The sequence below is a fragment of the Oncorhynchus gorbuscha genome, linkage group LG01 (assembly GCF_021184085.1).
Source record: "Oncorhynchus gorbuscha isolate QuinsamMale2020 ecotype Even-year linkage group LG01, OgorEven_v1.0, whole genome shotgun sequence".
Taxonomy (NCBI): domain Eukaryota; kingdom Metazoa; phylum Chordata; class Actinopteri; order Salmoniformes; family Salmonidae; genus Oncorhynchus; species Oncorhynchus gorbuscha.
The window spans coordinates 46,558,677-46,584,284 of record NC_060173.1 but is presented as its reverse complement, the minus strand read 5'-3'; the positions used below and the strand labels follow the sequence as shown (position 1 = coordinate 46,584,284).

The 25,608-nt window shown below is 45.2% G+C and overlaps 1 protein-coding gene across 6 annotated transcripts in view; it reads right to left on the bottom strand.

The window, feature by feature from the left end:
- Positions 1–25,297, bottom strand: part of LOC124038534 (protein MON2 homolog) — a 51,500-nt gene extending 26,203 nt beyond the window's left edge. For all 6 annotated transcript variants that reach the window (XM_046354546.1, XM_046354568.1, XM_046354562.1 and 3 more), the window contains exons 1-11: positions 24,821–25,297; positions 11,347–11,410; positions 11,000–11,127; positions 9,316–9,447; positions 8,497–8,626; positions 7,010–7,107; positions 6,147–6,272; positions 2,671–2,865; positions 1,536–1,660; positions 1,246–1,385; positions 857–1,004 (exon numbers count right to left, since the gene is read on the bottom strand). In XM_046354546.1, the coding sequence (XP_046210502.1) occupies positions 857–1,004; positions 1,246–1,385; positions 1,536–1,660; positions 2,671–2,865; positions 6,147–6,272; positions 7,010–7,107; positions 8,497–8,626; positions 9,316–9,447; positions 11,000–11,127; positions 11,347–11,410; positions 24,821–24,928 (1,394 nt within the window). In that variant the 5' untranslated portion in view covers positions 24,929–25,297. The remainder of the gene's footprint in view (positions 1–856; positions 1,005–1,245; positions 1,386–1,535; positions 1,661–2,670; positions 2,866–6,146; positions 6,273–7,009; positions 7,108–8,496; positions 8,627–9,315; positions 9,448–10,999; positions 11,128–11,346; positions 11,411–24,820) is intronic.
- Positions 25,298–25,608: the final 311 nt, after the last annotated feature.

The following is a 25,608-nucleotide window of genomic DNA, read 5'->3' as shown; positions in this document are numbered from 1 at the left end:
CAGACATAGTGTGTGTCATGTCTTCCTTCCCTCTAACAGACAGTGTGTGTCATGTCTTCCTTCCCTCTAACAGACATAGTGTGTGTCATGTCTTCCTTCCCTCTAACAGACATAGTGTGTGTCATGTCTTCCTTCCCTCTAACAGACATAGTGTGTGTCATGTCTTCCTTCCCTCTAACAGACATAGTGTGTCATGTCATGTCTTCTTCCTTCCCTCTAACAGACATAGTGTGTGTCATGTCTTCCTTCCCTCTAACAGACATAGTGTGTGTCATGTCTTCCTTCCCTCTAACAGACATAGTGTGTGTCATGTCTTCCTTCCCTCTAACAGACATAGTGTGTGTCATGTCTTCCTTCCCTCTAACAGACATAGTGTGTGTCATGTCTTCCTTCCCTCTAACAGACATAGTGTGTGTCATGGGGTGTCTGCTGTGTTTGTGTTCTCTCTGTTCCTGCCGCTGTCTCCGTTGCCTCACTCAAAGACAGCAGCTTGTTAGAGTAGAATAATGACAACATTTACAGGCCAACTGTCCCCCAGGGTGTCTAGGTTTTTGATAACGGACATCATTTTGTCCCCCCCCGTGGTTTAAAATCAAACTGTTTCTCTCTGGTTCAACTGTCTCCAATAGACTGTGTCCCTGTGTGTGATAATTGGATGGATGATTCAAACCTAGACAGACATAGCTAGATGTGTGTGTGTGTGTGTGTGTGTGTGTGTGTGTGTGTGTGTGTGTGTGTGTGTGTGTGTGTGTGTGTGTGTGTGTGTGTGTGTGTGTGTACACACACACACACACACACACACACACACACACATATATATATATATACACACACATATTTATATAGTACTACTCACTAGGTAGCCTTGGCGCTGCCCTGCACACTGACAGTCATGAGGGGGATCCAAGTACCGCGGTACTCGAAGGCAGCCTGAGTGATCAGACTCCCACCCTGACCTCCGGCTCCTGGACCACCCTGGGCAGCCGCCTGGGCCCCCGACCCACCTCGGGAGGGAGAGCGAGAGAGATGGAGGAATGGAAGGGGGAGGGAAGGAAGAAAAAGAGAGCAAAAGATTGCTGTTAGTTTTGAACCAAAGCCTTCGCACCCTGCAGACCAGAACCTTCCATACCCTCATGAGTTGCCTAATCCTATCCTAGATATTCCTCTTCTTTACTTTCTACCAAACTACAGTCTCAAGATGTAACACCGGTAAAGACAACATTAGCTCCTCAGTGTGGTCCTCACCAGCAGGGGCATTGGTGGCAGCAGGGTTGCCTGTGTTGGGGACGATGAAGAGGGACTGGATGAAGGAGCCCAGGGCGTTAACGATGTCCCGGAACACCTTGGTGGAGTGCTGCTTCATGTCATAGGACTGGCAGAAAGACCTGGAGGGGGGAGAGAAAGGATGTCGCAAAAGTTTCTTTAAAAAAAAAAGATATAGAATATGGAGATCGTTGAGGTTGTGTGTGTGTGGTAAGGTTAGTGTCGTATGGTGAGGTCAGTGTTGTGTGTGTTGAGGGTGCGCTCCTCTTCACCGTAGCAGGTGCGGCTGTACACACAGCCTGTGGACGGACTCCACGGCCACGGCTCTGAGCCACTGAGGCTTCTCCCCATCCAGGAACTTCACCAACAGGGACAAGAAGATCTCACACTCCGTCACCTACAACCACAACACAGACAAACACACCTCAATCCTCAGACCCCCAAGATAACTATCCACATATGGAGGTCTCTACAATAAGAAGACAACAGGATTTGAATTTCAGTTAACCTCCTGAATTGACTGAAATCAAAAATGGAATTGACCCAAACTATAGTTCAAACTATAGTTCATGCCTTGGCTACTACAACTGTAGTTGTTTGATGATTTAGGTACAGAGAACACAGTATTAGGTAGTAACTGACTTTCACCAGTAGGCTGTAGAAGTGTTTGATAACCCCCGGCACTCACCAGTAGGCTGTAGAAGTGTTTGATAACCCCCGGCACTCATCAGTAGGCTGTAGAAGTGTTTTATAACCCCCGGCACTCATCAGTAGGCTGTAGAAGTGTTTTATAACCCCCGGCACTCATCAGTAGGCTGTAGAAGTGTTTTATAACCCCCGGCACTCATCAGTAGGCTGTAGAAGTGTTTTATAACCCCCGGCACTCACCAGTAGGCTGTAGAAGTGTTTGATAACCCCCGGGACTCACCAGTAGGCTGTAGAAGTGTTTGATAACCCCCGGACTCACCAGTAGGCTGTAGAAGTGTTTGATAACCCCCGGCACTCACCAGTAGGCTGTAGAAGTGTTTGATAACCCCCGGGACTCACCAGTAGGCTGTAGAAGTGTTTGATAACCCCCGGGACTCACCAGTAGGCTGTAGAAGTGTTTGATAACCTCCGGCACTCACCAGTAGGCTGTAGAAGTGTTTGATAACCCCCGGCACTCACCAGTAGGCTGCAGAAGTGTTTGATTATCCCCGGGACTCACCAGTAGGCTGTAGAAGTGTTTGATTATCCCCGGGACTCACCAGTAGGCTGTAGAAGTGTTTGATTATCCCCGGGACTCACCAGTAGGCTGTAGAAGTGTTTGATTATCCCCGGGACTCACCAGTAGGCTGTAGAAGTGTTTGATTATCCCCGGGACTCACCAGTAGGCTGTAAAAGTGTTTGATAACCCCCGGGACTCACCAGTAGGCTGTAGAAGTGTTTGATGAGCACAGACACCACTCTGAGCAGCCTCATGCAGATGGGGAAGTAGGGTTTTTCGACAGGGGCCGGCGAGGCAGCGCTGCTGCTGCCCTGGCGGAACTTGATGTTAGGGGAGAACAGCTTGATGACCAGCGGACAAACACGCTCCTTCAGCAGGAAGCTGAACTCCTGGTGCTATATAGGGGTCAGAGGGCAGAGGTTAGGGGAGGGCAACGGGTGGGGTCAGCAGGAGGTGGGGGTCACAGTACAAATACAAGACACACACCTACATCGAGATGATAGTATTTCTATTTCAATGCATATAATACTCAATTGTATTGCATTATATTGTACTATACTTTACTGTATCCTATTATATTACGGCCTCACTGCCGTACCCCTGGGGGCCCCATGTGCATGTCATCAATGTCCTTAAATGTATTTAATAAATCATTGACAGTAACCCTCCAAAAAGTCATTCATAAACCTTTTTAATTCCCATATGAAGTAGGAATCAGTGTTTTTCTTTAGGAATGTGACTAAAAAAAGTGCCTCAGGCCTTGAACACAAAACGAAAGTAACAGATTGAAAGTACAAGGGGATATCGGTGAAGAAATGCTGTGGTCAAGGCTACAAAGGAGCCAGTGCAATGACTGAAGCTTCCTCAGGTGTTCAAAAAACGCATATCAGACCGAAAAGCTTCTTAGGTAGTAGAATTTAAGATCAGAAAACAATTTCTCCGTAGAAGCGAAAGTTATTCTCCTTAATTGCCGGCTCTCAACATGTTACAGAAGGAGCTGTGTAGGAAGCTCTGAGGACAGATGGTCTGGATACAGGACAGCCAATAAATTGCCAGATGCAAACAGATAATCAGTTCTTGAGGCCTTGAAACAAAAAAAAGCTGTTTGCGATTTCTTTCATACTGGTGAACCGGCATTTGAGTTGGGGTGTTGCAAATATCAACAGTCCCTTCTCTCTTTTGTATCCTGACACACATCATTCAAGACTACGTTTAAATGTTGTGCAGCGCAATGGACATATAACGCACAATATGTCTCAGGAAAGACTGTATGGGTTGGCAACACTCGGCATAGAACAGTCGGGGCTACAGGCCGTGTTGAAAACATGTGCACAAAAGAAAGAGGACTCCAGGTAGTCGCTCAAGTTTGATCTAATTTGATTTACCTTGAACATTGCAGACCATTAGTGTAGGCTTTTAGCCAGCAAAACCTGCCGACTTCAACAATATAGTGCCTGAACTTATCCTCAAACCGACTACTTTTTTGCCCTCACTGTTAGGCTATTTGATATGTCATATTTTGTAAATAATATACAAATAGCAGATAAAGACGGTATATAGCTATAGATAGTACCTCGCATAATTAAACCATTTCTAGTAAGCTAGTGTTTTGAGCGTGAGCTGACTATTATTTGGCATTAATAGTTTTACTCAACTTTCTATCCAAGCAGGGAGAGCGCGCGTGGACGGCTCATGTCATGCAGGTTCAGATAGCTGATTACTTAGCTGTGCTGTATCGGCTATCAAATTGGTAGCTGATTGGTACGCTGTTGCAACGGAAATGGATTTTTACAAATCTGCAATGTTTGAATTTCCAACCGGAATTACTAAAGAAGTAATTACAGTGGATTCAGAGAGTATTCAGACCCCTTGACTTTTTCCACATTTTGTTACATTACAGCCTTATTCTAAAATTCATTACATAGTTGTTTTTCCTTCATAAATCTACACACAATAACCCATAATGACAAAGGTAACACAGGTTCATGTTTTTTACAAAAAAGAAAAAAAAGATTAAATATGACATTTACATAAGTATTCAGACCCTTTACTCAGTACTTTGTTGAAGCACCTTTGGCAGTGATTATAGCATCAAGTATTTTGGGGTATGATGCTACAAGCTTGGCACACGTGTATTTGGAGAGTTTCTCCATTCTCTGCAGATCCTCTAAAGCTCTGTCAGGTTGGATGGGGTGCGTCGCTGCACAGCTACTTTCAGGTCTTTCTAGAGATGTTAGATCGGATTCAAGTCCGGGCTCTGGCTGTGTGCCGAGGGTCGTTGTCCTGTTGGAAGGTGAACCTTCGGCCCAGTCTTGAGGTTCTGAGCGCTCTGGAGCAGGTTTTTATTGAGCATCTCTGTACTTTGCTCTGTTGATCTTTCCCTCGATCCTGACTAGTCTTCCAGTTGCTGCCGCTGAAAAACATCCACACAGCATGATGCTGACAAAATACTTCACCGTAGGGATGGTGCCAGGTTTCTTCCGGACGTGAATTCAGACCAAAGATTTCAATCTTGGTTTCATCAGACCAGAGAATCTTGCTTTTCATGGTCTGAGAGTCCTTTAGGTGCCTCTTGGCAAACTAAATGCGGGCTGTCATGTGCCTTTTACTGAGGAGTGGCATCTGTCTGGCCACTACCATAAAGGCCTGATCGGTGGAGTGCTGCAGAGATGGTTGTCCTTCTGGATGGTTCTCCCATCGCCACACAGAAACTCTGGAGCTCTGTCAGAGTGACCATCGGGATCTTGGTTTGACCTCCCTGACCAAGGCCCTTCTCCCCTGATTGCTCAGTTTGGCCCAGCGGCCAGGTCTAGGAAAAGCCTTGGAACTTCTTCCATTTAGGAATGATACAGACGATTGTGTTCTTGGGGACATTCAACGCTGCAGATATTGTATGGTACCCTTCCCCAGATCTGTGCCTTGACACAATCCTGTCTTGGAGCTCTACAGACAATTCATTCAACCTCATGGCTTGGTTTTTGCTCTGACATGAACTGTCAACTGTGGGACCTTATATAAACAGGTGTGTGCCTCTCCAAATCATGTCCAATCAATTGAATTGACCACAAGTGGACTCCAATCAAGTTGTAGAAACATGACTAATGGAAACAGGATGCACCGGAGCTCAATTTCGAGTCTCATAGCAAAAGGGTCTGAATACTGAATACTAATATTTCTGGGGGGGTTTTATGTATTTTGTGAAGATTGATGAGTATTTTTTTAAATAAAAATGTTAGAATAAGCTGTAATACAACAAAATGTGGAAAAAGTCAAGGGGTCTGAACACTTTCCTTATGCCCTGTATTGCGACCAGTCAGAAGTCTAAAAATGCCAGCGTTTTTAGACAGATTTATTAAAGTACATGTTATATTGAATATAAGATACTCTATTTGTTGTTTTACCAGTTATCAACATATTGTACAAAGAAAAGAAAGCCCAGTGGTTATTTAAAATGTAGCTAATACATGTTCTTTTTTTTTGCTGCGGTATCATTTCGGTATAGACTATCGTGATGCTAAACCTGGCATTTTAAGTCATAATCCTGGTATATTGACCATGCAGAAACCTATTTTTCGAATGATTGGTCAGAATTGCAAGCCCTCGCATGAGGAATTGTTGATTTTGCAAAAACAAAATTGCGATTGCAAAAATCCTGTGTATTATGTTGCGTGTTTACCTGCAGGAAGACCCCAGGGAAGTCGTTGAGGACTGACTCCAGGAGCTCCAGACCAAACGTCCTCGTCATTTCTGTCATCCCCACCAGCCAGTAAGGGGCATCAGCATTCACTAGCTGACATAGGTCCTGGATAGACACACACAACAAACATAGGAATATAGACATGCACATAGGACAGCTGGATACAGACGAAAAGCTTGACATTGCGCATGGTGTACAGATGCTCGGCCATGGAAACCCATTTCATGAAGCTCCCGACAAAGTTCTTGTGCTGATGTTGCTTCCAGAGGCAGTTTGGAACTCAATAGTGAGTGTTGCAACAGAGGACAGATCATTTTTACATGCTACACGCTTCAGCAATCGCAGGTCCCATTGTGTGAGCTTGTGTGGCCTACCACTTCGCGGCTGAGCCTTTGTTGTTGCTAGACGTATCTACTTCAAAATAACAGCACTTACAGTTGACCAGGGCAACTCTAGCAGGGCAGAAATTAGACGAACTGACTTGTAGGAAAGGTGACATCCTTTGATGGTGCCACGTTGAAAGTCACTGAGCTCTTCAGTAAGGCCATTCTAGTGCCAATATTTGACTACAGAGATTGCATGGCTGTGTGCTTGATTTTAAAAACCTCTCAACAATGGGTGTGGCTGAAATAGTCAAAGCCAGTAATTTGATGGGGTCCCCTCATACTTTTGTATATAAAGACAGCCTGGCTGTATTTCATTACACAAAGTTGTTCCCTCCATTCTCCTGCCCTCCTGCCCTCATTCATAGGGTAAACCCTATCTATACCCCCTCTCCTGATGGGCGAGATGGTGCAGGTGGGGTACAGTGAGAGGTATGGAGGACTGGCTGGTGGACGTACCTGGAACAGCATGTAGGCGTCTTTAGCACTGGGCCGCAGGGTGCTGACAGACCTCCGGTTCGTGTTACCCTGGACTGGAGTAGGCTGCTCCACGATGCCTGGAGGAGAGAGGGAGGTGAGGAGGAGGGGAGGGGGATAGGGAGGAGAGGGAGAGGGGAGAAGAGAGAGTGAGGAGGAGAGAGGGAGGTGAGGAGGAGGGTAAGGAGGAGAGGGGAGAAGAGAGTGCGAGGAGGAGAGAGAGGTGAGGAGGAGGGGAGGGGGTAAGGAGGAGAGTGGAGAAGAGAGTGCGAGGAGGAGAGAGGGAGGTGAGGAGGAGGGGAGGGGGTAAGGAGGAGAGGGGAGAAGAGAGTGCGAGGAGGGAGAGAGGGGAGGGGGTAAGGAGGAGAGGGGAGAAGAGAGTGCGAGGAGGAGAGAGAGGGAGGTGAGGAGGAGAGGGGAGAAGAGAGTGCGAGGAGGAGAGAGGGAGGTGAGGAGGAGGAGGGGGTAAGGAGGAGAGGGGAGAAGAGAGTGTGAGGAGGAGAGAGGGAGGTGAGGAGGAGGGGAGGGGAGGGGGTAAGGAGGAGAGGGGAGAAGAGAGTGTGAGGAGGAGAGAGGGAGGTGAGGAGGAGGGGAGGGGGTAAGGAGGAGAGGGAGAGGGGAGAAGAGAGTGTGAGGAGGAGAGAGGGAGGTGAGGAGGAGGGGAGGGGGTAAGGAGGAGAGGGAGAGGGGAGAAGAGAGTGTGAGGAGGAGAGAGGGAGGTGAGCAGGAGGGGAGGGGGTAAGGAGGAGAGGGAGAGGGGAGAAGAGAGTGTGAGGAGGTGAGGGGGAGGTGAGGAGGAGGGAGGGGGTAAGGAGGAGAGGGAGAGGGGAGAAGAGAGTGTGAGGAGGAGAGAGGGAGGTGAGGAGGAGGGGAGGGGGTAAGGAGGAGAGGGAGAGGGGAGAAGAGAGTGTGAGGAGGAGAGGGGGAGGTGAGGGGGGTAAGGAGGAGAGGGAGAGGGGAGAAGAGAGTGTGAGGAGGAGAGAGGGGGAAAGAACACATGGGAGACACAGTCATTGGACACAGCTGTGGATACAAGGCTGGAGGGATCAATCGCTCACGAGCAAACAAACAGACAGACAATCCACATACCATCAAATAACACACTCTCAGCAAAGACCGATCAAACACCTACTACAAGAGGGAAAAGTCACTTAATTAAATAGTGATTCTCAATCCTAGCTCACATACTAAACCAAGAATGCAGACTGGGAAGACAGCAGTGTGAAATCTGACAGGGCCAAACAAAACCCTCAACAAAAACTCATTATGTATTCATTGAACTCAGGCTTAAATCACCGGATAAGCAGCTTTAGGTAATCTAAGGAGAAACTAACTCCCTTCCCTTACTCTGTGACAGGTTCAAAGTTAGAGGAGGGTAAGAGAGAGAAAGTGTGATGTAGAACACTGAAGGACAGAAATGGTTCAGTCCTAGAATAACTCAATTTCCCATGAGCCCTCCCGACCCTAACCTTTGAAGCGCTCGTCCTCGGCGACCATCCTCTCAAAGACCACGGTGACGACCTGTCTCACGGTGGCGGCGGCCGTGTTGTTGGTGATGTTGTCCTTGGTGAAGTGCAGGCGGAAACACAGCACGATGGCCTGGGAGGGAACGAGGGGAGAGGCTCTGTTACAATATTCAGCCTGACATAGGCCATCAAGCCATGCACTGGGGAATACATTCTAAGTGGTATGTTAGTATGGACAATTGAACGTAGACAGATCGACTCAGGCACACATCTGGATTCACATGCACGTGGAAAGCAACTAGAATAGCACATGATTTCAAGGGCAAATATGAGACGTGTGTGGGACGAAGCATGTTCTATCTGACTGTACTGTGAATGGATGAAATGTCTGCAATGTGGGGGAAAATATTAACCTTCTGTAACATGAGGCAAGATACCTGTGTTTGCATGATGTGTGACTGTGTGCACGCATGACAACATTTGGTGTTTGTATGATGTGTGACTGTGTGCACGCATGACAACATTTGGTGTTTGTATGATGTGTGACTGTGTGCACGCATGACAACATTTGGTGTTTGTATGATGTGTGACTGTGTGCACGCATGACAACATTTGGTGTTTGTATGATGTGTGACTGTGTGCACGCATGACAACATTTGGTGTTTGTATGATGTGTGACTGTGTGCACGCATGACAACATTTGGTGTTTGTATGATGTGTGACTGTCTGCACGCATGACAACATTTGGTGTTTGTATGATGTGTGACTGTGTGCACGCATGACAACATTTGGGGTTTGTAGACAGTGTGCACTCCGGGGTACCTTGGAGAGTATTTCGTCATGTACTACAGTGTTGGTGGTGAGCAGCACTAGGACAGTCTGCAGCAGCTTCAGTTCCTCCAGCCCGTTCTCCATCAACTGCCACAGCATATTAATAATGTTCCCTGCTGCAGCCTGGTGAACACACACACACACACACACACACACACACACACACACACACACACACACACACACACACACAAACACACACAGACTTGTAGCTTACTTGTACATCAAGGAGGCAGTGACAGTCACAATCAACAGGGAAGTGACAGCAGCACTAGAGCTCACAGACACGTACACACAGATCAACAGAGAATTAGACACAGACACACAGGGGAGCAGCCGACCAGACCAGCTCTGAATACACCAGGGCCGGCGAGGCACGCACCGTCATTACACCCAAACCCAGCAACTGTGGCACTCCAGAGCAGTGAGGTCAGCACAAACCAACAGAACTCGTACAAAACCAGTGGAACTGAGGGAAGTAGTCAGTTGAAGAAAATAAATAACCGGTCCTTCAAAAGTGGCAGCAAACAGGAACCATGACAGGTCATTTTCTTCCTCAGGCAAAACTGACACCCGTTCACTCATTAAAACCAAGACATTTAATCATACTGCAGGAGTTTCGTTCTTCTTCCCCATGTCCAGTGTTTCCCCTAAGATTTGTTTCTGCAGTGGTGACAGGGGAAGCAGGTGGGGGAGGAGTTTTGGATGCATTGCTACTAACAGGGGGAGAGGGGTGCGGTGCTACTAGCGTTAGCACAATGACATGCTAGCTGTTCCCAAAGAGACTCGGGAGCCAACAACTATCCATTTAAAAGTGCGCCCTAGTAGTTAAGCCCTGGGCTTACAGACACACAGACAGTGATATATAGAGGGGAGGTGCTGGAGCGTGGCAGAAGGCTCCAGGCAGGGAGTCTGCTGATAGCACGTAAACACAGCCAGACAGGCATGGTGAACAAAGGCAGCCAGGCGGGCAGGGAGACAGTCAGTCAGGGTGTTCTTATTCACACAGTAGGCCTGGCTGGCTAGCCGGTCGGTCAAGGTGTCCCTGATAACACCAGGCAGGTCAAGTAAACTGGCCTCAACCGGGGAGGGCCAGTCACAATAGCCTGGGTTCCATGTTGAGGTGTAGGTAGTGTTTTTACAGAGACGAGGCCTTGCAATGCAGTGTGAAGCAAAAAGTAGAAACCCCACCCTCTCAGTTAGAGTCGGTGGTATTTAAAGTGGTTATAAGCCCAGGGTCCGAATAATGTGCTCGCCCTGCCCCAGACTTCAAACGCAGGCCTTCATCCAGACCAAAGCACGGTTCACCGGGCTTAGAATGAGAACGTAGAATGTCTATTGTGTAGCAGCGACCATGCAGGAACAAGAGAGTACACCACCACTTTCAACTGTCCCGGCATTTAGCACAGTGTGCATTGCACTGGGCTTAAAAATATACGAGTCACAGCATGTTTGACATCAGCTAGGACCATTTCCCTCCTAAATAATTCATCCTTCTCAATCACCACGGTACACACATTGATAATGCAATTCTAATGGATTATTAATCAAAGTGATTATAAAAGCGTTAGGGGCGAGCCTAAAACATCCCCTTAGTCTCCCACGGACATCAACACATGACTAAGTGAAACAGCGGAAGTTGGGATTAGCCCCATAGTGGTCCTGTGTTCCTCACCTCAGACACCACCTCGTGGGTCATGAGTCTCTGGACAGCAGCCAGACACAGCTGGGTGATCTTGGGCTCCTTGGTGCCACAGCCCATCAGGAACGGCTGGACCACCTCCGAGCTGTTCTCCTTCAGGGCTAAGGGAGAGACGATACACGGGCACAGTTCACACATCAAATCAGGCAGCTGTTGTAGAACACAACCACACATTGGGCATCTCTTTTGGAAGGCATCCTTCGCTTGTTTGAATTAGGCCTGATCACCGATCTGTACGTGGATAACTGGTTCAGCAAAAACATCTCTCTCGCACAAACGTACACAAGGTCTTTATGGGTGTCCCTCCCTCCTTCACTTACACGCCAAGATGTCGGTGTTCCTCGCGGCGATGGTCTTGATCTTGACGATCCCGGACTCGGCAGCCTGTAGGAAAGCACAGACAAGAGGCCCATTAAGATGACATTTATTTATACGTTCCTTATGATGAGACTGCTGATGATGCGTTACCACCTCCACACATCTCCTCGTCCTTATTAATGATCCTCAGAGGAGAGAGAACACAAGCGTGGCCAGAAACATTGAGGTCTGGAAGCAGTTAACCTTGAGTAAACCCCTTTACATGAGAGGAGACAGAGGGGGAACCAAATTGATTTCTCTTTTTGGAGCTGTCCTGCCTGACGTGTTTTATTTATGTAATTTTATTTAACTAGGCAAGACGGTTAAGAGCAAATTCTTATTCACAATGACGGCCAAACCCTAACAGCGCTGGGCCAATTGCGCTGGGTCTATGGGACTCCCAATCTCAGGCCGGTTTTGATACAGCCTGAAATCGAACCAGGATCTGTAGCAACGCCTCTAGAGGGAAGATGAGAGAGAGAAGGAGAGACAGAAGAGAGAGAGAGAGAGAGAGAGAGAGAGAAGGAGAGAGAGAGAGAGAGAGAAGGAGAGAGAGAGAGAGAGAAGGAGAGAGAGAGAGAGAGAAGGAGAGAGAGAGAGAGAGAGAGAGAGAAGGAGAGAGAGAGAGAGAAGGAGAGAGAGAAGAGAGAGAGAGAGAGAGAAGAGAGAGAGAGAGAGAGAGAGAGAGAGAGAGAGAGAGAGAGAGAGAGAGAGAGAGAGAGAGAGAGAGAGAGAAGGAGAGAAGAAGGAGAGAGAGAGAGAGAGAAGAGAGAGAGAGAGAGAGGGAGAGCGAGAGGAGAGAGAGAGAGAGAGAGAGAGAGAAGAGAGAGAGAGAGGAGAGAGAGAGAGAGAAGGAGAAGGAAGGAGGGAAGGAGAGAGAGAAGGAGAGAGAAGGAGGGAGAGAGAGAGAGAGAGAGAGAAGGAGGGAAGGAGAGAGAGAGAGAGAGAAGGAGGGAGAAGAGAGAGAGAGAGAGAGAAGGAGGGAAGGAGAGAGAGAGGAGAGAGGAGAGAGAAGGAGAGAGAAGGAGGAGAGGGAAAGAGAAGGAGGGAGAGAGAGAGAAGGAGAGAGAAGGAGGGAGAGAGAGAGAAGGAGAGAGAAGGAGGGAAGGAGAGAGAAGGAGAGAGAAGGAGAAGGAGGGAAGAGAGAGGGAATATATGCTGTGCTTTCAGCAGTCAACAGAGGCCTCTTTATCTCTTTACAGCAACTGCAGCTGTCAAGATATTCTCCCTCTCTCCAACGTCGCCCCCTCCTTCTCCACTGCTCTTTTCCGTGCTTCTCTTGCCTTGTTCTTTTCTTCCCATCCCTAAACCAACCACAACAGCAAGCAGATCATTAACAATTGCCTATGCACCGTGATACAGACTGGGCTTATAGCCTACAAACATACTGTCAGTGCCCAATATTTCATCGGCTGACCCGACCACGAAAATGTCACACTGATAAACAAAGGACTATTCACAGACTCCCTACATTTAATAATCAGAATTGAAATGACGTCAAGTGCCACATTTGCCAGAAAGAAGTGTTTCGACATTGTGAGCAGTTGAATTGAAAAAAGAAGATTGGATTGGTGTTCCAAGTGAAGACAAAACATCCTGTTATAGTCACTGCCTCTCTTCCATACTCAAACATGCAGAGCTGAAGCAAGGGTTTCGTCCAGGTAACGTGACCACAAAAGGCCTAGCTTGCGAACAGTGTGCAACACCTCAGCATGTCATTCATTTGATATGAATAACGACACTAACCAGTCAACCCCTATTCATAGGATGTGAAACCACTTAGTTTCTCACGCTCTGTCTTCCTATCTGACCGTGGCTGCTCTACTACACTGCAGTGTTTGACCTCTCCTACCTTCTATACAGTAACATCACTTCCTATTTCATTTAAACTGCCACAAGGATGCACGGAAGAAGACGGGGGTCAACAGGACAGGACGCAACCTTTTGAAACCCTTGGTTACCAGGCAACAGAGCCTTAATACTTCAGAGGGTGAACCGAGCCAAACTGTGGCGAACGAAAAGGTCCGATCACCACGCCACACCGCCAATTAAAGTTCACCTGGACAAATTAAGTCTCCCTCATCCCCCTTCGTTCTCAGTGTGGCGCGAGGCTGAGGGCTTTGTAACAGGGCAAATAAAATAACACAGAACTTTCTCCAATATTCATTCCCCTCCTTCTGGTGGAGCCCCGTTGAAAGCTTGCCAAGACTGATATACAGATATCGATGCTACGACGTGAATGAAAATAAAGTTCAATTGGCTGTGGCTCATATTCAAAATGGGAAGCAGGCAGGCGACAGTTTTTTGTTGTTGAGAACATTAACTCTGTCACAAAAATGGTTAGGCCTCCAGAAAAGAACAATAAAGTCTGTTGAGGGGGGAAAAGGGCAAACGGGTTCTTAATATACGTGTTGTTGATGGGGGGGGGAATAGATAAGCAGCTGTTGCGGCGCTGACACTTCCTCATCATGACGTTAGTCTTGTTACCTTGGCTAATGAAGTTACAGCAGTTGACAGGGGACAATGTGCTCGATTACAAAAAGTTAAAACAATGAGGTTGCAGCCTAACATGCCTGGTTTAATAATATTACTTGCTATGGGTTGTGCAATCCAGGCAAACAATGAACTGCCTCCCGCTGAAACCTTGTCGGAAGATCAAGAGCATTGAACCACACAGAGATTTCAACCAGTCACATAACTAAGCAAGTCAGAGAGCCTTGAATCAGAAGCAGATTGCTGGGATTTCAAAGGAGAGAGTGGGGTTGCAAAGCTGCCCGTAATTGACCAAAATGACCGTAATCTTCAGATATGAACAGAATCTATGGCAATCTTTCGAAAAAGCAATCTACCGTTTGGTAACTTAGCATCTACACAGTTCTTCAACTAAGATTTTCTGTGGACATTTTTCAGTTCTTGTGCATAGAGTTGGTAGGGTTTGTTAAGATTTTGGTTTGACATAAAATCTTAGTCTCAGCACTACTCTGTTTACGTGGAATTGCCCCCAACTGAGCAAAAAAAACTACAAGCTGACAGTTTCAAACTTATTTCTGCAAACCACAGTGAAGAAGGGCGTATGAAGCCACTGTGAAGGTCCATCCACAGTTTAAGCAGCTTGAGGGCAAATGGTAGGAGGACCAGGTCACACTGGTAGATCTAACTTCACTAAATGTTTTTAGTGTTATTCACTAAGTTTTGCACCAGCCTGAATGCAAACTCATTACATTCCTCTAGGAATGGGCACGGTTATTTGAATATTCAAATATCCTAACCGACGTTAGTATTTTACTGCTTGCGAGAGTATTCATTTTGCCATTTGATAATTGTTTTGTTGCCTACTTCAACACTGAAAAGGCTTTGTCGAAATTAAATAGGCTGTGACATTGCTACTGAGCCATTGTTGTTCCTAGACGTTTCCACTTCACGATAACAGCACTTACAGTTGACCGGGGCAGCTCTAGCAGAGCAGAAATTTGACGAACTGACTTGTTGGAAAGGTGGCATCGTATGATGGTGCCACGTTGAAAGTCACTGAGCTCTTCAGTAAGGCCATTCTACTGACAATGTTTGTCTACGGAGATTGCGTGGCTGTGGGCTTGATTTCATACACCGGTCAGCAACAGGTGTGGCTGAAATAGCCAAATCTACTCCTTTGAAGGGATGTTCACATACTTTTCTATGCAGTGTATTTCAGTCTGCCTCGGCATCACCAGTCTGCCACGCCACTGTCTGTCTCACACGTACTCTCTGTGAGTACCTTTATGATGAGAACTTAGTAGCCTCTCTTTTGTTCCTGCTGAGGTCAGGCTCCGATTAACGCTACCTTCTTACGTCAACCTTCTAGCCAGGAAGCTAGCTAGTTAGCCGTTTGAGAGCGGGGTGAATGTCCTGCAAATACAGAGGGCGCATTTGGATTAATCAAATCGGCTGTTAAGTGCCATAATTATCGAATATAATTTGAATAAATTAAAATGACCAATTAGGGTGCAATCAATTAGTTTAATTTCTCAGATTACATGGAACAACCCTATTGGTTAATCTGAATGGAGTTGTAGACAAGGACAAGAAGCGCAGCAAAACAGTCTCAATTAGCCTAGGTAAAATAGCTAGCCATCTTAGCTTCTTTATATCGATTTGATGCAGTCAAGACTGGCACAACTAGATGGCATGATAGATAACCTATGGCATCTACAAGTTTGTCAAACTAGCGCAAGTCTGTATGGCTACCCTCTCTCTCTCTCTCTGTCCAACACATCGGCCCATGCCCATCCCCGCACTGCTGCAAGCAAGCAGAGTGGCACCTTTCTCCCAAGTCATGTAAGCTGACCCGATGGGAAGAAAAGAACAAGGCAAGAGAAGCACGGAAAAAGAGCGGTGGAGAACGAGGGGGCGACGTTGGAGAGAGGGAGACATTCACCCCGCAAGCCAGTTCCTAAATATAAACTATTTTAATAGTAAAATTATTTCAAAATGCCCATCCCCACTTCCCTCCAAGACCAGCATCATTAGCTCAGCCACTCAGATGCTCTAAGAAGAGAAACACGCTGCAGATTTTAGCATTGGTTCTGCTGCTGTATAGCCTACATTGAAGGGGCTAATTCAATGAATCCAATAGTCTCACAATTTGTCAGTTCTTCCTAAAGTCCCAGTGCAGTCAAAAACTATATTGTGTTTTATATACATTTCTACACCACAAGGTTGGAATAATACTGTCAAATTATACTGCCCTTTTAGTGTGAGAGCTGTTTGAAGAGACTGCCTTAAATTTCAGCCTGTTTTGGTGTGATGGGAGTTTGACTGCCTGGTGACGTCACCAGACATTAAAGTACAAACGTCTCTGCCAACAACATCAAGCTCAGTTTCCCCACTCAGACAGTCCTCGCAAAATTGTTGCTTGAGAAATTGCTCTTTGCTAAGAAGCTGTTTCTTTTGAACTATTTTAATTGATTTACGATCAGAGTAAGGTACTTAAACATGTCACCCAGAAATTATTTGATATTGAGATGAAAACGGCTGCGTTGGATCTTCCAGGTTCTAACTCTTCTGCGTGTTATTTTGTCCGACTGTATGAGGTCTTCGTGACACATTCAGCCACACAGGCGGGGGTGTAAAGGAGGAGGCTGCACAACCCTTTTCATTAATACTGCGGTGTTCCTGGAGATGCCACGTTTCCCAGACAGTCGACAGACACTGCAGTGTAAGGGCAATTCCGTGGGAAAGTCAACCCTGAGCATCCACTAATAAAAGGTCCGTCATTTTACGAACGGAACCCTGTTATAATGATCCTAAAGGTCTATATCAGGGATGGGCATCTCAAGTCTTCGGGAGCCTGATTGGTGTCTTTTGCCTCAACTAACACACCTGACTCCAATAATCAGTTTAGAATGCAATTCATTTAAAATCAGCTGCGTTTGCTAGGGATGGGGGGGGGGGGGGGGTGACACCACTCCGGCCCCCAAGGATAGAGTTCGTTATCCCTTGTCTAGGCTATATGTTGGAGTTACAGAGCGCGATGCCAAAACTCAAAAAGTGCTTTTGGGACAATTTCATGGCTTTCAGAAAGGGCCCACAGAGATGAGTTTTCCACTCACAGCTGTTCCCCAGTGTTAGTTATGAACACTAAAGGACTCAAAACTGCGCGAGAGAAAGCCCCGCAGGATCATCAAGGACGCCACACACCCCAGCCACAATCTGTTCACTCCCTTACCAAATCGATAGACACACATCTATCTACAAGCCATCAACGTGCTGAACACTTCAACTGGACTGACCACCTACACTGACTCTCCAAACAGAAACTACACTCCTATTATGATGACTAAATACTGCACAATTTAAAACACTTGCTCCTAACCCCCCCCCCCTTCTACAAAACATGTAAATATTGGACTATAAATTGTGCCTTCCTGTATTATACTAAAATTAATTATTATATTCTATCGAGCCATTTACTTTATGTTCATATTCTTATATTTTCTTATTGTTGTTGCATTATTGAGAAGGAACCTGCAAGCAAGCATTTCACTGGACAGTGTATACCATGTGTATCCCGTACATCTAACCAATAACATTTGATTCAGTGAAACTTAAAAAATGATGTTAAGTTAAATGACAACAAATGTGTTGCGATAGATTTTCAGCATCTAAGATTAATGTCTAACATCCATAACTGCCATTTTTGCGCTCTAAAGTAATAATGGAAATGACTCTTCAAAATTATTGTTTTTGTGTTCAGTCAACCCTTTCCTTTTTAAATGTTTTTTTTTTCACCTTTATTTAACCAGGTAGGCTAGTTGAGAACAGGTTCTCATTTGCAACTGCGACCTGGCCAAGATAAAGCATAGCAGTGTGAACAGACAACAGAGTTACACATGGAGTAAACAATTAACAAGTCAATAACACAGAGAAAAAAAGGGGAGTCTATATACAATGTGTGCAAAAGGCATGAGGTAGGCGAATAATTACAATATTGCAGATTAACACTGGAGTGATAAATGATCATGTACAGGTAGAGATATTGGTGTGCAAAAGAACAGAAAAGTAAATAAATAAAAACTGTGGGGATGAGGTAGGTGAAAATGGGTGTGCTATTTACCAATAGATTATGTACAGCTGCAGCGATCGGTTAGCTGCTCAGATAGCTGATGTTTGAAGTTGGTGAGGGAGATAAAAGTCTCCAACTTCAGCGATTTTTGCAATTCGTTCCAGTCACAGGCAGCAGAGTACTGGAACGAAAGGCGGCCGAATGAGGTGTTGGCTTTAGGGATGATCAATGAGATACACCTGCTGGAGCGCGTGCTACGGATGGGTGTTGCCCAAATGTCACCTTTTTTTAACCAGGTAGGCCAGTTGAGAACAAGTTCTCATTTACAACTGCAACCTGGCTGAGAAAGCACCGCAGTGTGACAAAAACGACAGAGTTACACATGAACAAATGTACAGTCAATAACACTAAATAAACAACAAGTAGAAAGATCTATGTACAGTGTGTGCAAATGTAGAAGAGTAGGGCAAGCAAAGAGGCACAGAGTTTGAAGGTAGGCCTTGAAATACAACCACAGGTACACCGCCAATAGGCTAATTGACACAATTTGAGTCAATCAGAAGCTTCTAAGGCCATGACATCGTTTTCTGGAATTTTCCAAGCTGTTTAAATGCAGTCAACTTAATGTACGTAAACTTCTGACCCACTGGAATTGTGATACAGTGAAATTATCTGTCCGTAAACAATTGTTGGAAAATTAATTGTCATGCACAAAGTAGATGTCCTAACCGACTTGCCAAAGCTATAGTTTGTTAACAAGAAAGTAGTGGAGTTCTGAAAAACGAGTTTTAATGACTCCAACCTAAGTGTATGTAAACTTCTGACTTCAACTGTTTGTATGTTATTAGAGCCTGGATTTGAACCTTGGACTATCACATCCGACTGTGATTTGGAGTCCCATAGGGCGGAGCCCAATTGGCCCAGCGGCATCCAGGGTAGGCAGTCATTGTAAAAAATTATTTTTTCGCAAACATTTCTGAAAAACTTTTTTTGCTTATATATATATATATGTGTGTGTGTGTGTGTGTGTGTGTGTGTGTGTGTGTGTGTGTGTGTGTGTGTGTGTGTGTGTGTGTGTGTGTGTGTGTGTATAGACACTGGGTATACAAAACATTAAGAACACTCTTTCCATGACAGACTGACCAGGTGAAAGCTCTGATCACTTATTTATGTTACTTATTAAATCAGGTAAGCAATACTTAGGCCATAGAGGCAAAAATAATTACAATTTAGCATTAATACTAGAGTGATTTATGTGCAGATGATGATGTGCAAGTAGAGATACTGGAGGGTAAGAGAGCAAGAGGGTAAGTAATAATATGGGGATGTGGTAGTCGGGTGTGCTAATTACAGATTGGCTGTGTACAGGTACAGTGATCGGTAAGCTGCTCTGACAACTGATGCTTAAAGTTAGAGAGGGAGATAGGACTCCAGCTTCAGAGATTTTTGCAATTAGTTCCTGTCATTGGCAGCAAAGAACTGGAAGGAAAGGCGGCCAAAGGAAGTGTTGGCATTGGGGATGACCAGTGCAATATACCTGCTGGATCGCATGCTACGGGTGGGTGTTGCTATGGTGACCAGTGAGCTGAGATAAGGTGGGGCTTTAACTAGCAAAGACTTACAGATGACCTGGAGCCAGTGGGTTTGGCAACAGATATGTAGTGAGGGCCAGCCAACGAGAACATAAAGGTCGCAGTGTAGAGTGTTGGGGGCTATTTTGAAAATGACATTGCCGAAGTCAAGGATCGGTAGGATAGTCAGTTTTAAGAGGGTATGTTTGGCAACATGAGTGAAGGAGGCTTTATTGCGAAATAGGAAGCCGATTCTAGATTTAATTTTGGATTGGAGATGCTTAATGTGAGTCTGGAAGGAGAGTTTACAGTCTTACCAGACACCTCAGAATTTGTAGTTGTCCACATATTCTAGGTAAGAACCGTCAAGACTACTGATGCTAGTCGGGTGGGAGGGTGCGGGTAGCAATCGGTTAAAGAGCATGCATTTAGTTTTACTTGCATTTAAGAGCAGTTGGAGGCCATGGAAGGAGTGTTGTATGGCGTTGAAGCTCGTTTGGAGGTTTGTTAGCAGTGTCCAAAGAAGGGCCAGATGTATACAGAATGGTGTCGTCTGCGTAGAGGTGGATCAGAGAATCACCAGCAGCAAGAGCGACATCATTGATATATATACACCCAGAAAAGAGTCGGCCCGAAAATTGAACCCTGTGGCACCCCCTTAGAGACTGCCAGAGGTCCGGACAACAGGACAACAGGCCCTCCGATTTGACACACTGAACTCTGAGAAGTAGTTGGTGAACCAGGCGAAGCAGTCATTTGAGAAGCCAATGCTATTGAGTCTGTAGTGATTAACAGAGTCAAAAGCCTTGGCCAGGTCGATGAAGATGGCTGCACAGTACTTTCTTTTATCGATGGTTATATCGTTTAGGACCTTGAGTGTGGCTGAGGTGCATCCGTGACCAGCTCGGAAACCAGATTGCATAGTGGAGAAGGTGTGGTGGGATTCTAACTTGGCTTTTGAAGATTTTTAGAAAGGCAGGGCAGGATGGATATAGGTCTTTAACAGTTTGGGTCTAAGGTGTCTCCCCCTTTGAAGAGGGGGATGACCGCCGCAGCTTTCCAATCTTTGGGGATCTCAGATGACACAAAAGAAGTTGAATAGGCTAGTAATAGAGGTTGCAACAATTTTGGCTGATCATTTTTTTTTAGAAAGAGAGGGTCCAGCTGATTTGTAGGGATCCAGATTTTGCAGCTCTTTCAGAACATCAGCTGATTGGGTTTGGGCAAGTTGCTGCAGGGGGTGCTGAGATGTTGGCCGGGGTAGGGGTAGCATGGCCAGCTGTGGAAAAATACTTATTGAAATTATCGATTATTGTAGATTTATCGGTGGTTTTCTATCCTCAGTGTAGTGGGCAGCTGGGAGGAGGTGCTCTTATTTTCCATGGACTTTACAGTTACCCAAAACTTTTGGGAATTAGTGCTACAGGAAGGAATATAGCTAACCTTAGCTTTCCTAGCTGACTGAGTATATTGGTTCCTGACTTCCCTGAAGAGTTACATATTGCTGGGGCTATTTGATGCTAATGCAGAACGCCACAGGATGTTTTTGTGCTGGTCAAGGGCAGTCAAGTCTGGGAAGAACCAAGGGCTATATCTGTTCTTAGATCTACATTTTTTGAATGGGGCAGTGTTCTTTAAGATGGAGAGGGAAGCACTTTTGAAGAGCAACCAGGGATCCTATACTGACGAGATGAGGTCAATTTCCTGCCAGGATACCCAGGCCAGGTCGGTTAGAAAGGCCTGCTCGCTGAAGTGTTTTAGGGAGCGTTTGACAGGGATGAGGGGTGGTCGTTTGACAGCGGACCCATTACGCACGTAGGCAATGAGGCAATGATCGCTGAGATCCTGGTTGAAGCAGAGGTGTATTTAGAGGGGAAGTTGGTCAGGATGATATCTAAGAGGGTGCCCATGGTGACAGATTTAGAGTTGTACCTGGTAGGTCCCTTGATCATTTGTGTGAGATTGAGGGCATTTAGCTTAGATTGTAGGACGGCCGGGGTGTTAAGCATGTCCCAGTTTAGGTCACCTAACAGTACAAACTCTGAAGATAGATGGGGGGCGATCAATTCACATATGGTGTCCAGGGCACAGCTGGGGGCTGAAAGGCATCTATAAAAAGTGGCAACGGTGAGAGACTTGTTTCTGGAAAGGTGGATTTTTAAAAGTAGAAGCACAAATTGTTTGGGCACAGACCTGGATAGTATGACAGAACACTGCAGGCTAACTCCGCCCCCTTTGGCATTTCTATCTTGTTGGAAAATGTTATAGTTGGGGATGGAAATTTCTGGATTTTTGGTGGCCTTCCTAAGTCAGGATTCAGACACTGCTAGGACATCCAGGTTGGTGGAGTGTGCTAAATCAGTGAATAAAACAAACATAGGGGGGAGGCTTTGAATGTTAACATGCATGAAAATGGCTCTCCATATTTTGACCTGAGACTTACAAACTCAGACTTTCACTAATATGTTTAGTCTCCCTAAAAAGCATTTCCATTTCATGTAACAACCATAATGCATATTTTGTTTATCCATTCTGTGAGACATTAAAGTTAGGATTTTGCGTGCAAATGTAACATCCAAAACCCTGGAATCATCCATAATGCATCAGAGAGCTGCTGTGTGTGTTGTCAGACTAAATTGATCAGAGCACAACAAACAGAGAATCTCCCATGAGATTAGAAGGAAAGGAATTGAGCGTGAAGCTGTGATATAGAACAATCAATAGGATTCTTCTCAGCCCTTTTTAAACACAAAAAAGCTGTAGGGAAAACAGCTGCTTGCAGTTTGTCAGAGGTAAATGAATGGGATAGGGGTGTGTGAGACTGGTCAAGGTGTCTCATACCTGGCTATCTGAGTGAAAATATTAGAGTCAAGGGCACGACTAACATTCTCAGTTCCCATAGAAAGGTAAGATATTTCAGATATGTTGATCAAAATTTAAAAAGAAAGCCTACTTTGAAAGCCCAGCAAAGGTTAGACTTAGTATAACCAGATTCTAGCCAGGAAACAAAAAGACAGAAATAGTAGGCTATTGTTACTGTAGAGGTATTTTCCCAAGAGCAGTAGCGAGTCTTTCACTCCCTTACACATGGTAAGGTCTGAAGAAAAACAAACAAAGCCAGGCAGAGTTACACCTGGCAGCCTGCTGCCTAGCACTGACTGACTCACCTCAGGCTAGAGTGGAGGCCCACAGGCTCAACATAAAGGAGCAGTCATTTAAAATGTGGAGACAGCATTATTTATCTGACAGCTAGGCTTACACTGGCATGACATCATAAATGTGGTGTGGAGTCCTAGTGGGATGACTAATACAAACATGACAATTAAGGCTTTGTTTTTATCTAGATGAAAACATATCCTAAAGAGATTATATTACAGACCCTCAATCAGAATCTCCAAAGCAAGTGAAGAGTGGCCATTAACAAAGTTAATTAGATTATCTTAGGCTCACTCCTTTTACGTAAACATTTGAGTTCAAAGGAGAATGCAATTCCCGTCATATAGGCCAGGGGTTTTCAAACTGGGGTCTGCAGCAGGTCCGCGATTTTTGTTGGGATTTTTTTGATGTGAAAAATATTTTTTTCGAATATCGCTAGCTGCAACCAAATACGATTGTGGATACCATTTTTTATGTCTCTGCCTCCAGTATATAGGAAGTTAAGAGGTAGTTTCATAAGCCATTGCTAACTAGCGTCAGCTCAATGACTGGAAGTCTACAGGAACAGTTAGCATGCTAGCTGTTCCTGTTCATCCGACTCTGGGGAAGTAGATAATTGGCTTCAATGTCAAAATCTCAAACTAAAATTATAGTCATTGGAGCAAATTGCAGGGTATTTCTGTATAGAGAATTACTAGACTGACCTTCTAAGAGTTCATTTTCAGAATGGTAAAACAGTTTCGGTGTCAACTTAAATGAACAAAACCAGATAGAAAACATGCAAAAATTGCAGTTTTTTTATGATTCCATCTGAGAACTAACAATCAAATAAAAGCTAGATAGTCAGGGATAATATTATTATTATATATTTTTTTTTAATTGGGCATTCAGGGCACATGCACATTGATTTTGTAATAATATTTGAGCAATGGAACACAGAATTAGCCATGGCAAAATGCGAAAAAGTGCAGGTGACATCAGCAAACCACTCCCCCACACGACACCATCTGCCTGGTACAGTTGAAACCGGGTTTCATCTGTGTCGAGCACTCTTCTCCAGCATGCCAGTGGCCATCGAAGGTGAGCATTTGTCCACTGAAGTCAGTTACGACACCGAACTGCAGTCAGGTCAAGACCCTGTTGAAGATGACCTTCCCTGAGACGGTTTCTGACAGTTTGTGCAGAAATTTTTCAGTTGGGCAAGCCCACAGTTTCATCAGCTGTCCGGGCAGCTGGTCTCAGACGATCCCGCAGGTGAAGAAGCCTGGTGTGGAGGTCCTGAGCGGGCGTGGTTACACATGGTTTGTGGTTGTGAGGCCGGTTAGATGCACTGCCATATTCTCTAAAACAACGTTTGAGGAGACGGCTTATGGTAGAGAATTGAACCTTCAATTCTCTGGTAACAACTCTGGTGGACATTCCTGCAGTCAGGATGCCTATTGCACGCTCCCTCAACTTGAGATATCTGTGGCATTACGTTGTGACAACTGCACATTTGAGTGGCATTTTATTGTCTCCAGCACAAGGTGCACCTGTGTAATGATCATCCTGTTTAATCAGCTTCTTGATCGGCAACACCTGTGAAGTGGACGGATTATCCTGGCAAAGGAGAAGTATTCACTAACAGGGACATACATTTGCACAGAAAATAAGAAAAATAAGCTTTTTGTGTGTATGTAACTTTGATGTTTTATTTCAGCTCATGAAACATGGGATCAACACTTTACATGTTGCGTTTACATTTTTGTTCAGTATATTTTGCCACATGAATTAGAGGACCATAATAGCGTTCATGTCAGTAGTTAAACCCGGAAGAGAAGTACTCTGCCATCAATCACAAGGTTTTGGATGCAGTGGCAACAAAACACTCATTTTGTGAATCATTAAATATGTTAAAATGTGATCTTAACAGACACAAAACAACACACGTCCCATTATTAGCCATGCTACCGATCAAGCCTAACGTCAGACAATGGCACAACATTCATGCAGCCGTCACAACTGAATATTATTAATCTGATACATGTCGCGTCGCATCACTCGATGCACTTGATGACAACATCAGCAATTGCATCAAAATGTATAATCAGTGGTGAGGTGGCACATTATCACAAAACCACATAACTCAGAGATTGCTAGCTAAAGTTAGCTACAGGCATGTATATCTACCTCTTTGACTGGGGGGAATTTCTTCTTGCATTCCATGGACAGGGACCTCAGATCCGTCTGCATGTTCTCGAGTAATTTCTTCACCGCTTCGGGGGTACTGGTCGACATTTTGGATGATGTATTCAATCTAAATATCAAAAGCTTTAAATAATAAGGAATGCAAATGCAGTCATATGATACTGGTCCCCGGCCTACTTATTCAGCTCCTTCGAAAAAAAGAAAAACGCTGTGGACCTCCGCACAAGCGTCCATTGACACAATATTCCAGTGTTCTGCTTTGTCCTATCCGTCTGTGTGCATAATCGAAGCGATGACACGGCATAAGTTTATCTTCAACAAAAAGCCTAGACGTTAGTGTGATAGATGATCATCATTAGCACAATTCTAGCTACTAGTGCCACTTATATGGTTAATATGTCTCCGTTTCAGCCGTAGGTTTCACGGCTCCAGCCGTCACCATTGCAAGCACCGTTTCGATCCCACAATGCTTTGGTAGACATTGACACGTCACTTGTACTTCCGTAAACATGACCGGCTTCCAGCAGAATGATTACAGTGTCCCCTAGTGGAGTATTGTAAACAAATTGATGGGACGTCCAACTCTGTAGTCACCACAATGAAGTTTAAATGTAAAATGGTAAGGTTAGGATTAATGTTAAGGTATTAATGTTAAGGTATGTTAGGGTTTAGGTATATGGACGTCCCAAGGATCCCGACTCTCTTCTCTGTATACATCAATGAGGTCGCTCTTGCTGCTGGTGAGTCTCTGATCCACCTCTACGCAGACG